At 48.5% G+C, this 15957-nt stretch overlaps 1 protein-coding gene across 22 annotated transcripts in view; it reads right to left on the reverse strand.

Annotated features, from left to right (window-relative positions):
• Positions 1 to 1370: 1370 nt before the first annotated feature.
• The window catches only part of LOC134142700 (collagen alpha-1(VII) chain-like), a 131067-nt gene continuing 116480 nt past the window's right edge, over positions 1371 to 15957 (reverse strand). For 17 of the 22 annotated variants that reach the window (XM_062580175.1, XM_062580129.1, XM_062580138.1 and 14 more), the window contains 7 exons: positions 13541 to 13618; positions 11471 to 11524; positions 8736 to 8784; positions 5478 to 5645; positions 2743 to 2814; positions 2002 to 2172; positions 1371 to 1772 (listed from right to left, as the gene is read on the reverse strand). In XM_062580175.1, coding sequence (XP_062436159.1) covers positions 1726 to 1772; positions 2002 to 2172; positions 2743 to 2814; positions 5478 to 5645; positions 8736 to 8784; positions 11471 to 11524; positions 13541 to 13618 — 639 coding nt within the window. In that variant the 3' untranslated portion in view covers positions 1371 to 1725. Of the gene's footprint in view, positions 1773 to 2001; positions 2173 to 2742; positions 2815 to 4077; positions 4384 to 5477; positions 5646 to 8735; positions 8785 to 11470; positions 11525 to 13540; positions 13619 to 15646; positions 15714 to 15743; positions 15883 to 15957 lie in introns of those variants that run through there. The other 5 variants (XM_062580120.1, XM_062580213.1, XR_009958955.1 and 2 more) reach the window with 5 other exon arrangements.

Consider the following 15957-nt stretch of genomic DNA (forward strand, 5'->3'; position numbering starts at 1 on the left):
AAGGAGAAATTTGCCAAAGGCCCCAGGGAGTTCGGGGCAAAGCAGAAAAGTTGTCTGCCACGGACCAGATCTCTAGCAGCCTGTCCTGTCCAACACAGGGCAATGGAAACTCCCAGCTTCTTTCTATCTGCCTTTCTCAAAGGGTTACTGATCCTATGACCAGATAACTAGAATTATACAAAGCACCATTAACACACTTTTATTTTATGGAAATAAACTCAGAGGTAGGTGTTGTCTAGTTTTGCACAATAGTTTTACGGGGTGAGTAGAGTGGTCACAAGCCTCTAAAAATTTCAGCTTTCCTGAGCAGTCAGACACTTCCCTCTTATCATGCTAATTTGTTTTCTCTTCGTAATTACAGTCATCCCTCACAGAGCCAACATCTGTCACCTCTTTGCGTTCACTGCTTTGTCTTATCCAATCTCTGAGATGTCCTGGAGGTGTTTCTTGCAACTCCATGTTCCTTCATCTAAACTGCAAGTGCAGCCACTCACCTTCCTCTGATTGATTCTCAAAAGCAAAGAAAGAGAGAAAACAACAGCGACATTGGAGCTTGGCTGCAACTTTGGCTCCTCCTGAACCTCCCTCACCCATAGTGGGTTGGGAGGTCCCCACCACAGCATGACTGTGTGCCCCAGATCAACTCATAACATTTCAGACATCCATAAGGTGGGTGTCCCAATCCAGACTAGCTCTGAGCACATGTTATGGCCAGCGAGGAGAAATGGGCACTTCTGGGGCACACTACAGCTGACCCCATTTTGGATGACTTCTGCTCAGCAGTGTCTGTTTCTCCCCACAAAGGGACAGCAGACAAACAGCCAGAGATATGCCAGATGTGGGCACTTAGGCAAAACTGGCCAATTCGTCTGGTATGCCTCCTCTTATAATCAACAAACAAGGACTGTCCTCCCCAGTAAGTGATGTAAACCTCTTGCAGAGGGGACTGAGAGAAGAGAATGGGAAGCCAGACAGGGGTGGCTTCACTGGGGCAAACAGACCCTCATTCCTGGCCAGTCAAAGACCAAAACACTCCTTGTTCCCCAAAGAGCACTTCTGCTCTCCACGATGGCACTGTGTGTCCTAAAGAGGGCTAAGAGAAAGAGAATATTTGCACAGCGTTCATCCTGACAGAATAAGAGCAAGGGTTGTGCAAAGTCCATGGCTTATCGGAAAGCTCTGAGCAGGCCATCCTGTGCAATGGTATTGATTTTATGTATTTAGGGGTGAGTGTAAACAGCAACCAACGAAATATGAACCACTTGAAAATTCTGAAAGGAACCCAAACTTAGATTGGAATCCCAACTTTAATTTCCTTCTCTTTCTTAAAAGCCTTCAAAGATAGAGTAAAAATGAACCCCATTAGAATTTTTAAATTTTATTCTGGAGAACTAATGCATTTCTCTTACAGCCAAGAGGGTTTTCTCCATGTGGAGAAAAGACTGACAGAGGAACATCCTTCTAGGAAAGTTTGCATCAGTGGCAGCTAACACTGCTCTGCAGCAGTGAGGTTTGCATTACTGCCAGGGCCAGCAGTAGCAGGATGCGATTTCCCGTGTTGCGAGCGGCTGAGCTTCTTCTGGAGAGAAGGACGAGCTGTGCAGACTGACACAGCGAACAGGAGCCTGGATGTGCTTCCAAGAATGAATTTTTGCCAGTGACTCCCTGGATGAGGCATGCCTTGGAAGCAGGGAGTGCTGCGGACTGCTCACTAGCTGGTCTGGATCAGTGCTGCTCTGCCAGCTTCGGACTCTGCCCTGAGTCCCTGGTGGCTGCAGAAAGCAGAAAGACACGTGGACAAAGCAGTGCAGGGTTCAGAGGGCACCAGCCCCCGAACCCCTGCAAACCTTGGCCCTCCACATGTGGGATACCCATCCCCACGTGTGTGGGACTTCCCTGCTCCCCAGGGTGCTCTGTAAGCTGAGGAGTGTGGGTACCTCCACTTGGAAAGGCCGGAGGAAGAGGAGGGTTGGTCCCATGCCAAGGAGAGGCCTCCCTTACCTGCTGCCATTTTACACTGCTGCTCGCACTTCCATTTGGTTTCAAACCGGTTGCCGTTCCCTCGGCATCCCCCGAACACAAACGGCCGGCAGGCGTCCGCCTCCGGGTGGTAATACCAGAGCAGCGCGTACCGCTGGCAGGAGCCCTCGTCCATCGGCTGGAGGCAGGTGGCTGCAAGGACACAGATCCCCTCAACACTCGCTTTGCCACCCTGGCTCCCTCCCGGTCTCCTGGCCAGTGGGCTCTGTGGGTCAGGTCACCAGAGCTCCCAGTTACCCACGTTCAGCACTGTGCCCTGATGCAATGGGACTTGCGGAGCAAATGTGGCAGCATCCAGCCTGGTAGGAGCCAAAGATGAGATGGGATAAGCTGCTTGTGGCTCCGCACCACTGAGTGCCCCTGGGGTGCCCATCACTGTGGTCTCAGAGCCTTGGAGGGGCTGTTTAACCCTCTGGCTCCCGGAGGGTCTTTGCAGCCTGCAGGAGTGTTGACCAGGGGAGACTCTTGCTATGCGTTTTGCTGCTGACCAATATGGGATCAGAACTTTCTCCACCAGCTCAGTCCCAGCCAAGTTCCTCCCGGAAAACGCAGCTATGCCAAGCTGAGTACAAAGCTGAGATTTGAGGCTCGTTGGCACGTGTAACTCTTTCAGTGCTGCATCCCCTCAATCTCAATGCAAGAAAAGCACTTACTAGCTGGGAAGTGACTTGCCTAAATGTCATTTAATTCAGCACATTTCACCTGGTAATTGACCGTGGGCTTCGTGGCGCTTCTGCTGAGAGGGATCCATTATCTGCTTATCAGTGGAAGCTGCTGAGGAAGCAAATGAAAATCAGAAGTAATGAGGGCACACAAATAAATTAGCTGCCATTTAAATATTGATTGGTGGAGCCGTACATTGCTTTCCATGGCCTAACAAGTTCTTAATAAATGTCACAGAGCAATTGGTACGGGGGGGAAATCAGTGGCAATAAAATTCTTAATGGTGTTAAACAACTCAGTCAAAGAAGGCTGGATGTTAGTCAGAGAAAAGGGAAATATTTGTGGTTGTTTGCTGGAGATAAATGCTGTAAATTTGCGAGGTTTGAAAAGCCAGAAGCAATTGTAATCTGGTAGTAATAACCCTCCAATTGCAGAATCCTGTTAACATTTAGAGCATCTATCCACACTCATCACTTAGCGGAACGATTTATGAGCCCTCCCACCTCCGACCCAGCTTTAATGGCCTTGTCAGCTGGTGATGGCTGCCGCAGTGATTCAATAACATGTGGTACACTCCATCGATCTGAAACCACCCAGATCCCCAACGCTGCCACAATATAAAGTGAATTTAAACCCAGATGGATGATGTCTTCAAAGCACAACAAATATATTAGGTGAGAGCAGGCAGCTCCTTGGGGATGGGGAGGAGGAAGGTGATGATGTTTGGAGTCAGATTCCAGGCTCAGCTGGATTTGGGGGTTGGATCTGGCCCTTAGAAGTTGATATGGGTACAAAAAAGGGAGGGCATTATCAATGGATTTGATTTAAAACACTTCCCTCAGCTCACAGAAAGGGCCATCATGGATAATAAAGGTCAACATATATAAGCTGTAGGTCAGCAGTTTGTATAAGCTGCCATCCCTTTTGGGGTGTGAAAGTACACAACACTGTGGTGTCTCCCTTGGTGAGAAGGTGCAAGATGCTTCTTTCTAAAGTAGCTTTTGGAGTAGCAGAGCTGACTGGCCAGCCTGCATGCCGGTTGGCTGGCCAGTGTGCTCACTGGCTGGCCTAGGTGATGATTGGCCAACATATGCGCTCATTGGCCAACCAGCAGGCTGATTAGCCAGCTTTGGTGCTGATTGGACAGTTGGCTGCTGCCCCTTGCCTGCATGGCTAAGCTTCTGAGAGCCTTGCTTCTGAGCTGGAGCCTACCACTCTCAGGAGTGCTGAAGGAGCACATCCCGTTTTTATTTCAGATGACCTCCTTGTGCTGAGATGACTCTTGCCATGGGAGTACCCGTTTCTCTGAGCTGAAGTACCGACGCCATCCTCCAGCCCGTGCCAAAGGCAGCCCCATCCATTCTACCCCACCCTTTTCCTCTCGATGATGAAATTTGAGCACAAACATCTTGATTCTCACTATGCCTCTCCCAGCTTGCTGTTCCAGGGTAGTTGGAAGGGATTGTGGACACTGCAGAAGCCACAAAGAAATTCTTACTTAAGCTTAGACATCGAATAGCAATAAATCAATCTGAACTCTCTTCTTTTTGCCATTGAGCCATGCCCTTTCATGCAGTATGTTTGGAGTTTGAGCACTGAGTGCAGAAAGCCCTCCAAAAGCAAGTCCATAGTTTTCTGTGTCTTCCTGCCAGCCCTTTTGCACCACATTTTCAGTTTTTCCTGTAAGCCAAGACAAGCAGAGAATTAGGGCCAAGCCCTGAGGAAGAGGTTGGAGGATCCTGCTTCAGAGAGAAGCAGCAGACTGTGGGTGGCTGTGATCTGGCCTAGAAGATGTGACAGACCTGGAAGAGGGCAGCTTATATGAGTCCAGCTGAGTTTAAGTCATCTCCAGGGAGCTGTGAAAATTGAGGGCAGTGGTACCCAGAAGTCCCTCAAGCCAGTAATGCCAAAGCCTGCTGGAAATAGCAGGGTGGTCCTGGAGCCTCCTGAGGAATTACCCCATACTGCAAAACTGTACTGGGAAATTTGATAGTAGTTAAAAGTGTGGCTGATCGCAGTGTTTGGACCATGCGCTGGCCCTGACCAGTTGCCTTGTGCAGATGTAGGTGTTGTGTGAGGGGACTCAGCAAGCCCACTGATGTTTCTACACAGGAGACCTGTACACATGCATTTGCAGTGCAGGGCCTTGGCCTTTCTCTCCAATTCTCTCTCCCTCTTCTCTCAGGCAACACAATGGGAGAGAAATGGAGCTGGTTGTTTTCCCATTAGCTGTAATCATGAGATTTACCCATTAAAGGGTTCATGAGACCCTGGACAGAAATAGCCTGTAATAGCTCAAGTGTTTGGTCTCAAAGATGTAATTTCTGGCTGGTAAGAAGCCTTACTAGAAGTTATTGTGGAAGCAAAGGCCATGGTGCGAAGGGGAGAACAAAATCAACCTAAAAACAGCTGGCTCCTTACAACATTTCAGTGTGTGTCCATTCTTCGATGCTGAACATGGGCCTCCCATGACTGGTGCCTGCCCCGTGTTCAGCCCTCCCCAGCCTGAAGCCACACAAATCTGGCTTTTCCCTCATCCATCACCCCATCTAGGGCCATCGGCTCACTGCATCTCTGATCTGCTGACCAGCCCTTTCTGGCATGGAGAGTCACAGTGTGAGAGTCCTCCTCAGAAATCCCATTGCTGCCTCTTTTCTACCCAGTCCAAGGGAAAAGTATTTAACATGTGGTTCAAGGCCAGCTCTGGGAGAGGTGGGACATCAGCTGCCACAGTAGTAAAGGCAGCAAGTATGTAGCTGTGCGGTGGCATTTACCTGTAATAAATGAGGCTGGTTCCATGAAGGACTCCTCTGACGTTTCCGATGTTGTCATGTTCTGAGCTTTTTTAAGCAGTTCTTTCCAGCTTTCACCATCCCTCCTCGTGCGTTCCCGAGACTGAAAATACACTTGGAGTTTCCTGTTGATTTTAGCTGCTCCTAGGCCTGTGGATATAATCACTGGATCAGTGGTGATGAAGTCAGAGCCAAGCTTGACAGTGACGCTGCCATGCTTTGAAAAATAATTGTAGCACGACATAGTATGGGAGGAAAGTCACAAGACAATATTTTGTTGGCCAAAACCTACAGACTAGTAGGGTACGTGGTCAAGGTAGGAAACCTATTTCCAAATCACATATATTCCATAGATAGGCAAGCAATCAGAGACAGATTATACTGTCTGCAGTCTTCTCAAGAAATAGGGGGAGAGCACGCTAAACTTATTCAGAATAAAAGCTGATTTTGAGGAAGTGGTTCCCAACCAGTGCAGCGGGTCTCCTTGGGATAGCCCGACATCTTCCAAGTTGTTACTTGGGATGGAGTCATAATAAAATTAAACTCTGCTGGACCAGTAGCATCTCTATGGTGTGGACCCTCTGAAGTGCTAAGCACTGCCAGTCTTCTCAGATAAGAATTGTTTATAAAAAAGCTGAGGACCTATGAGCTAAAGGAAAAGTAGCCAGCAAAGCTGGGTTATTCTAATTTTATCTACGCAGCACTGGTGGCATGAGTGCTGGAGAGAGGCCCATGTACCCCGGGCCTCTCCTAAGAGGCAGACTCCTTGAGTAACACTTGAGTCACGAATGCAGAACGCTTCAGCGAGGGTCGTTCTTCACAGGAGCACAAAGGCTGGAGTGTCCAAGAGCATTCACCATGCAAGACTCATTTGCTCTGACTTATGCTACAGAAGCAAGCAGAGGCTTGGGCAAGGATGTGATACCAGTACTTGGGGCCCTGGAAAGACACCTGGTGACAGATGACCTGTGCCCTGACAGACTGTCTTTCTAAACATAGAGCATGAGCAAAACAGAGCTCGGAAAGGACCCGTTCTACTGGCCCCTTACATCCAGGGCAAAGATGCCACCAAAGATTTCAGCTCCTTGCTTCTTGATCTGACTCTCTGTTTAGAAAGTTCCTGCTTTGTGAAATGCTCTACTTTTGTATACTCTGAAACAGTGCTCTGTTAGGAAGGTCTGGAAAAAAAATAGAGCAACAGTTATGAAGCAAAAATTAAAGCAAATCCATTCCTGAAGAACATGAGTTCACTGTATATTAGAGGCAAATTGCTGCTCTGAAAATCCTCCTTAGACTACTCCTGTTTATAACATTAATGTTAAATACGGTTTCAAGATGGGAAATGAGTAACAGTGCAGTGGCTGCACAGAGGAGAACGTGTGCTGTGTGAGCCAGTAAGGTCCTCGTGCCACAAAGACCAGTGACATCCTGTGGTGATGCACGGAGTGTTGCAAGTCAGATATGCTGCTCTGCTCCATGCTGCTGGTGCCTAAGCTGGAGTTAGTGTCCCACTTTGGCACTGCAGGTAGCAGAGAAGAGGGCTACTTGGAGAAACTGATGATGAGGGTTAGACGATGACAGGGAAAAAAAAAGTGATTTGGAAAAGCCCCAGAGTCATGCTTGCTTGGTCTAGAGGAGAGAAGGTAGGGGAAGGGCTGGATATAGACTGAAAAACAAGCTGTGGAGGAGGACACTTTGTGCTGGTGGACTCACACTCTGGACTTCATGGACATTATGGATTGGCTCTCCCTAATGGGAGCTTAAATGCTCAGTGATATATAGGCACCTACACCACAGGCTTTTCACTGGCAGTGTCAGATGGTGGAGCTTATGGGTGACTATGGTTTGGGATGGTGAAGGAACAGGATCTATTTCATGGGCAGGGAACGGTGTTCCTTTGGCTGCAGTTTCTAATGGACAGGTATCACAGGGGTTTGTGAGAAATAGTGTTGATCCTGTGTTTCAGCACAGGGTGAAAGCAGGAGACCTCTTGGCCTTCTTCTCAAGCCAATTTTCTCAGATTTGCCTCAAGAAACAGCCTCCCTAGAGCCAGGGTCCAAAAGCAGTTGGTGATCCAGGGTGACAGCCCATGCTGAATCACAGAAAAAGTGCCTATTCTCAACAGCACCTTTTCATTCAGGATTTCAGACCATTTGGAGTAAGGAGAACATCCTTTACTTGACCACACAAATTTGCATGCATTTTGAGGCTTCAAAGAAATGAGCAGCCTTCCCACGAGCGTCCTTGCAAACTCACCCGCACAATCTGCAAACATAAGACAGACAGGCCGACTTGACAGTGCCGTGATCTGGGCAGTTACAAGGTAAAACCAAAACACGGCAGCCTTGTGGGGAGGCAACGGATAGAGCTGAGGCCCATCGAAAGTTTGTTTGCTACTTCTCTTTCCCTATGAAAACCGGATTTTCAACCAAATCGTTATTTTCATAGGTAGCATTTTCCATATTTTCTCTTAATAGCGTTCAAACGTCTCCTAATATTTCTTAGTAGAATCGACTGTGACTCCAAATTAATGGCTGAAGCATCTTGGAAAGTTGAAGATCGTGGATCTGAACCCTATTTGGCCATAGACTGCTCCCCAGTCAGCAGGCCCGAAGGTCTGGGGCAGGAGTGGGGCAGCTCTCTGCCTGTCCTCAGCAGGTTGAACCACCACAGGGCAAGGAAAGCAAGACCACAAAACCTAGACACTCTTGTGATGTGGGAACTGTGGGGTAAAACCCTCCTCAAATGTGTTTTCCCCCCATTTTTGTTATTGTTGTTATAGCCCTGTTTCACTGCCAGAGAAGAGAGGTCTTTGTGTAAAGACGTGCAAGAAAGGTGACAGGAATTAAAAGGTTGCTTAGAGTCCTTATTAGGAAAAATATAGCTCCAAACTTTCCCTCGTGGCCCAGCACCATGTGCCAATCACAGAGAAATCAGAGGCCAGAGAGGAAAGCTTTTCTGACAAAACCACTGGTACAGAAATGGGAAGATAGAGAGTTGAAAGGAAAAAGAATTAGAGTTTGAGTAAGAGGTCAGGACTACAATGGAGACCTCCTGGCCCAGAAGCCTGCACGCATCTCAGAACGTGGAGAGGAGACATGTCTCTATTTGCTGCTAATGGGGTGATATTTGCTCTGCCAAGCGAGCTTGTGCTGGCACTCAAATTGCTCCAATTTAGTCCCTGGCAGGTGTCAGAGTGGTGTCCCGCGCAACAGACGGGGAGCTTGCTGGCTGACTTACCGCATCTGCCACTCATTTCGCTTCTGACCACCTCCTTCACTTCTTCCTCCTGTGCCGCGAGGGGGAAAGCAGCCGGTTAGCAGTGATTTTCTGCCCAGACACCCCTATCTCCCTCTGTTCTGTGCCCCTTCCAGACTCTATTTACTCTATCTGAGGTGTTTCAGAAAGTGAAAAAACTCAGCCTTGATTTGACTGAGATTAGAGAAAACCGGGTGGTGTAACAGGTTCAAGATTTGGGGATCATCAGTGATTCAGCAGAAACAATTCCCTTTGCAAATTCCTTGGCTCGTGGCTGTCTTGCAACACCCATGTGCTGGTGATTGTTTTCTTCTCGCCCCTGGGAGCCAGGATCTCCAGTCCAATGTGAGGATCATGGCACACTTCAAGCCCAGGCTGGCTCTCCAGTGAGTGTCTCCATCCTCTTGGCACTGTCCTTGGAGCCATGGTCTCCTAGGTGTCCATCACCTCTGAAAAGTTTCATCAACCCACCTGCGTCTATGCAAAGGAGCTGCTCAAATCATATGGTTTGGAGATGGATTGTAGCTCTAGATGCATCTCATTTTGTTATTCTCCTGTCTCTTTACCGGCTAACACTGTTACCCCCACAACGAGACTCCATCCTCCATCCTTGTGCTCAGCTCAGCTGAGCTTCCATGTGCAATGATTGGCATCTTGCTACATTTCATGTAGTTGTACCCCTTGCAGGGATGCAAAGTTCTGCATGAGAAGAGCTATTCTGGGGCAACAGCTGTTGATCTTGTTATTTGGGGTTGGATTCTTCTGCCTAGACAAGTGGGTCTACACACCCTGAGCTCCCTTTATAGTTGGTATTGTTTAGGGAGCAATCCACCTCACCCTAATGGAGATGCCAACTTTTACTCAGCCAAAACTCTGGTTGTAAAGGGAGCCAAGAGAACTTGCTCAACTGGAGGCACTTACTCCTTGAGAAATGCACCCTGCACTTTGGGCTTTTGAGCTTGGCCTCATGCTGTTTTCACAGAATCATAGAACCAGTAAGGTTGGAAGGGACTTCTGGAGATCATCTAGTGCAACCTCCCTGCTCAGCAGGGTCACCTAGGGCATGGTAGACAGGGTTGCATCCAGGCAGGCCTTGAAGATCTCCAGAGAAGGAGACTCCACAACCTCTCTGGGCAACCTGTTCCAGTGCTCCGTCACTCTCACAGGGAAGAAATTCCCCCTCACGGTCAGGCAGAACTTCTTGTGCTTCAATTTCTGCCCATTGCCTCTTGTCCTGTCACATGGAACAACTGAAAAGAGTTTGTCCTTGTCCCCTTGACACCCTCCCTTCAGGTACTTGTACACACTGATAAGATCCCCCCTCAGTCTGCTCTTCCCCAGGCTGAAGAGGCCCAGCTCTCACAGCCGTTCCTCCTAGGGCAGATGCTCCAGCCCTCGGATCATCTTTGTAGCCCTACGCTGGACTCTCTCCAGTAGCTCCATGTCTCTCTTGGACTGGGGAGCCCAGAACTGGACACAGTACTTGAAATGAGGCTTCCCCAGGGCTGAGGAGAGGGGCAGGATCACCTCCCTCAACCTGCTGGCAACACTCTTCCCAGTGCACCCCAGGAGACCATTGGCCTTCTTGGTCACATGGGCACATTGCTGGCTCATGGTCAATCTGTCATCCACCAGCACTCCCAGGGCCTTCTCTGCAGAGCTGCTCTCCAGAAGGTCAGCCCTCACCTTGTACTGGTGCCCAGGGTTATTTTTCCCTGTGTGCAGGACTCTGCACTTGCCCTTGTTGAACCTCAGGAGGTTCCTCTCTGCCCAGCTCTCCAGCCTGTCCAGGTCTCTCTGAATGGCAGCACGGCCCTCAGGTGTGTCAGCCACTCCTCCCAGCTTGGTGTCATCAGCGAACTTGCTGAGGAGGCACTCCACCCCCTCATCCAGGTCGTTGATGAATAAGTTGAACAGGATGGGACCCAGTACTAAGCCCTGGGGCTCACTAGCCACAGGCCTTCAACTAGACTCCACACCACTGATGACAACCCTCTGAGCTCTGCCTTTCAGCCACTTCTCAACCCACTTCACTGTCCACTCGTCTAACCCACACTTCCTGAGCTTACCTAGGAGGATGTTATGGGAGACAGTGTCCAAAGCCTTGCTGAAGTCAAGGTACACAACATCCACTGCTCTCCCCTCATCTACCCAGCCAGTCACTCCTTCATAGAAGGCTATCAAATTGGTTAAGCAGGATTTCCTCTTGGTGAATGCATGCTGGCTACTCCTGATCACCTTTTCCTCCATATGTCTGGAGATGACATCCAGAATGAGCTGTTCCATCACCTTTCCAGGGACGGAGGTGAGGCTGACTGGCCTAGAGTTGCCTGGGTCCTCCTTCTTGCCCTTCTTGAAGACTGGAGTGACACTGGCTTTCTTCCAGTCCTCAGGTACCTCTCCAGTTCTCCAGGACCTTTCCAGGATGATGGAGAGCGGCCTGGCAACATCCACCAGCTCCTTCTGTACCCGTGGGTGTATCCCATCAGGGCCCATGGATTTGTGGATGTCTAGCCTGCCTTTTGTACTGCTCCCTTCCCAGGTTTTGTATGTCTGATGTCTCTGGAGAATGGCCAACACTCTCATTTCCTGGATACTAACAGCATTAATTTGTTTCTCAGCATTTCTCTCCTCCCTTACACCTCTTAGGGGCAGTTTGCCCTATTTTCCTATTCAAGCCTGTGTAATAGGATGTGCTCTTGGGCTAAAGTACTTACAGAAAGACCAGGCTCTCCCTTTTCTCCCTTCTGCCCATCTGGACCATTTTCACCCTGTTAAAAACACTTCAGTGATTACAAAAATTCAGTAGATTGACCATTAAATGACCCAAGAATAAGTCTACCTTAGAGAGAAAAAGATGCTCTAGAAAGGGAGATGGAGAAAATGCTTATGTTTTCTCATAAATTTAAGGCAGATCTGTAAATAGCTCACTGAACAGGAAGGAGTGGAGTTACCCAAGTGCAAGGAGATAAGAACAAAAGTGTGTGTCAAAGGGCTGGGTACAGACTCTCAGATTTTGTGGGCTAGTTTATGCTTTCCTGCTCAGTTTGAAGAGTGCGTGACTGCTCTAAATTACATATGCAGAAAGCAGCAAGGCTCTGCCCTACCCAAACTATCAGGATGTTACCAGATGCAGTTAAGAGTCAGGTTTCTTTGCAATATGTAAGTGACCACAAAGAGCCAGGGAGAGGAGTGAGGGAAAGGATCTGGCCTCCAGAGAGAAGCTCTGGAAACTCCCACCAGACTACACAGAAGACTGCATGCAGGATGCTTCTGCAATCACAGATCTATGACCACGCAGCACAAGGAGATGCTGAGGTCTGTGAACAGGCCTTTCTGCATCGCAGAAGGAAATATCTTGAAAAAATTTCCACTCCAACTTTGCAAAAACTGAATTTGTTGATTAAGAATACTTTAAAAAATAAAAGGAAAAACAGCACAGGAAGAACAATCTAAATTGAAGCTGTGAGGGTCATTTTTCTCAATCTGTGCCCAGTTACTGGGGCTAGAGCGCTAGGAGAAATCATATTACCCTCCACAACACATGAAACTAATGCAATGCCACCACCTGATGCAGAAAGCCTGTGAGTCAGTGTTAGTGAGACCTGCAGCATGTAGGGATTTATCCAGAACATGAGTTATTCTGACTGCAGGGGAACCTCTGAAGCCCAGTTTGCTGCAGGCTTGGATATCAAGACTAAGATCTTGTTTGTGTTCTCTGGTGTGTGTTAAACGTCTGGGCATCCCCTCTTTGTACTGAAGTCCAGGATTACTATCTGGCTCACCGTCTGTCATCTCACATGACTAGCACAGCTAGTGAGGACTCACAGACATCTGTCAACCAGCTGTCCCAACGCTGCAAAGGTGTGATGCCAGCCTGGGTGAACAAGTGAGATCCAGGCCTCTTTGGAGGGAAGTATGTGTGAGTTTTATGCTCAGCATATGCTGCTGAAAGGAGTTTTGTCTGTCCAGTTAGTTAAGGTCTCTGCAATCCTTGGAGATGATGAGGACAACCTCAGTGGGCAGCACAGCTGTTTGATCTGCCCATATCTCATTTCAGAGAGGGAGAGATAACACCTTGTGCTGGTCCAACATAAGGCATTCTCCTAAAGAAATCATAAAAATATTTGGCAGGCCAGTGGGGTCACAGCAGCTGCCCAAGTTGGAGGGATTTTCTGACAGGAGTGTAGGCAGCACAGATGCCTGGCGCTTGGGGTAAAATGCTCTCTGTGCTTTTATTGCTGCAAAATTTGGAGAGACAAGAAATCTAACCTAGAACAACCAAGATTTATCCAGACCTAATGCTGAGCTCTGCACCACTGCAGGGTGAATGTACACGAATTAGCAATCAGTGGCCCTAAAAGCACATTCTGAGTTACTGAAGTCACCAGCAGGCTGCCCAGTGAGTCAAGGTGCGAGAAGCTCGATCTCTTGTGCCGGCAGAAGAGTAGACTGAAGATGAAGCATGAGATGGCTCTTGTTTCACAGTGCTTATGGGCTGATTCAATATTCAGGGCAATCCCCTGAGGTGTGACCCTGACAGCCAGCTATGTCTGTTCAGGGACACCCGGATCCGGCCAACACAAGGTGCTGGAACAGGAAAGTTGTGGGACAAGAGAAATGGCAGCCTTGCATTGCACTGGGAGGAAATGAGGCTGCCCAGGCTGGAGAGCTGGCAGAAGCGCTGAGGTAGGTGATCATCGGTCAGGCTGTCCCGAGCCCTAACCTAGTCCAGCCTTACTTCTCCTGCTACGTTTACATCAAAGCGAGTCAGTCTCCACACTGACCTTTTCTCCTTTTTGTCCACTGACGCCTGGAGGGCCCCTGAGGCAGAGCTGAGGTCTCCCTCTTCTACCTCGTGGACCCTAGAGAGATAAAACAGAGCTCAGTTAGCAGTGTCTGGGTACCCTCCAGAGATGCCTAACACCACAAGCTGGCATTTTCCCCCAAAAGCCCAGTCTGGGCACGAGTAGGAGAAGATACTTGGAGCCCTCCAGACCTCAGACACCAGCCCAACGGGTCAGATTCTACAGATCAGAGAAGTTGCCTTTGCTACCTCTCCCTTGGGTAACCCCTCCAACCTGGGGAAAGGATCGCTGCTGTGTGGGCAGAAGTCAGTTTTATCCCTCCAGCTCTCCCTCTGTTCTGGCACTAATTTAAGAAATTGAGTCTCAGCAGGAGCAGAAGAGCTTGCAGACTGGGGATAACACCCTCCCACATAAGAAATGAGAGCAGCCTCGCTGCTGCAGTTCAGACCTTGGGATTTTCTCTTTTAATTTAGGGAAAGGCTGAGTAGCAGTGTAGGTGTAGGAGGCAGCATCTCACAGTTTCTCTTTAATCAGTGTCCAAGCAAAAGCCATTCATTATCTCATACACGGTGCTCTGCGCATGCAATACTTGTAAATGCTAAACTAAAACTTCCAGCCTGTTTAAACATACATGAAGAGATCTCGTACTTTTGCTTCTTTACTCCCCTCTGTGGTTCTTCTGATATATTTTTCATTGCAAGGAATAGCATGGGGTGTTAGGAAAAGAAGAATAATGTTGCTGCTACGGTTCGAAGCTGCTATGGTTTGAATGCTGATGTGTTTTTCATGCTCTGGCGGGCGTGGGGTTATACCTACACCCCTGTTAGAAGAGGGTTGTGGCAGTATTTCCTATTATCACCCTGTTAGTGGTGAAACTCTGGATGGGATTCAGCTCACAGGCTTAGGTACCTAAAATGGAGTATCCACTTGTGCAAGTCTACACGTGACCTGCTGCCTGCGCTGTCTTCATCAGCAATGTAGGTCTAGTCAAGAAAAGCAATAGAGTCTAAAAACTGGATTAAAAACTGGATCTAAAACATCCCCTCCCCACTCCAGACATCTACGGTTTTATGCAGTTGCCTAAACATATATTCCTAGTGCTTTTTGAGACACATTAGGGTATGCAAGGTATTGCACAGGGCTGGCAGATATGATCTACAGGAGACCTGGGCCCTCTGCAGCTGGCAAAATGCTACATTTAGAGGGCTGAATCCCACACAAAACGTCTACATTTCATAGAGGTCCTGGATGTCAGGCCTCTTTTCAGTAGATGAAAGCTCTTACTGACAGCTGTAGCAAGGTCTGAAGCCTTGTGAAGTCAGTGAAGACAATGAAGCCAAAATCAATGTCACCAATATTCTCTCTTCAAAATTTGAACAGAAACCCTCAGTCCTTTTGCTGCCTTGCAGGTGTATGGCAGAAAGGCTCAGACTTGCTTTTCCAATGCATGAGGAGCAAAATCACCGGTCATATCAAGCACATAGCAGGGGACAGAGCATAGAGCTGGCAGGGATCCCTGCAGCCAGGCATTTCCACAGCCCCACTTGCGTCTATGATGCTATGGGCCAGATGCAGACCAAATAGCTTGCAGATCAGGCTCATTCATGGTGTCTGGCCATGGGGGAGAAGATGTGGATCAGCTACTGCCTACGTGTGTACGTCAAAATCTGGTTGTATGTGGCAGGATTCACTGGGGTAGGTTTGAAAGGCTGGAGGCAAGCAGGAGAGCCAGCACGTGTGCAACAGGGGCTGTGCGTTGAAAGACATTCAGGTCACAGCTTGCTCCTGCAGCTCTTATTAACATACAACTGCATTTTTTCTGTGCAGGGCAAGCAGAGAGGGCTCAGATGCATTAAAAGCAATGGAAGGTCACAAGTGCCTTTGGGCCATGATCCTCATGCATCCAGAGGCAAAGGTGAATAGCCTGGGGAGGGAAGATGGACTCAGAGAGAGTGGAGAGAGTTTAAAAGGGGATTAGCTGAGACCAGGATCTGACTCAATGTGTCCGGTTAGCATGGATGGGATTCATCTTACTCAGCTTTATACTTGTATGTACACACCTCTATCAGAGCTAATTGTCCTCACCTGTGTGGAGAGATTGAGATCCATACGCTTTCAGGGTGCAGTTTCTCTGACAACATGTAGGCATCTACTAAAGGATAAGATGAATCATGTCCTAGACGTGATTTATCCTGGAGGGGCTTTTCTGGTATCTGAACACTGGTGTTGCTTGTAGTGCCTTAAGGTGTCCCACTTAGCCTCATGTTGCTGGTCCAGAAGGACATGGGTCTTCCATAGATCCTATGTAATATTTGTCAGCCCTGTGTGCAATTTCAGGCACCTGAGCAGGCGATCCAATGGCACTATGGACTAAAGAGGGAGCCCAAGCCAAGCAG

Source organism: Rhea pennata, chromosome 1 (genome assembly GCF_028389875.1).
Source record: "Rhea pennata isolate bPtePen1 chromosome 1, bPtePen1.pri, whole genome shotgun sequence".
Classification (NCBI taxonomy): Eukaryota; Metazoa; Chordata; class Aves; order Rheiformes; family Rheidae; genus Rhea; species Rhea pennata.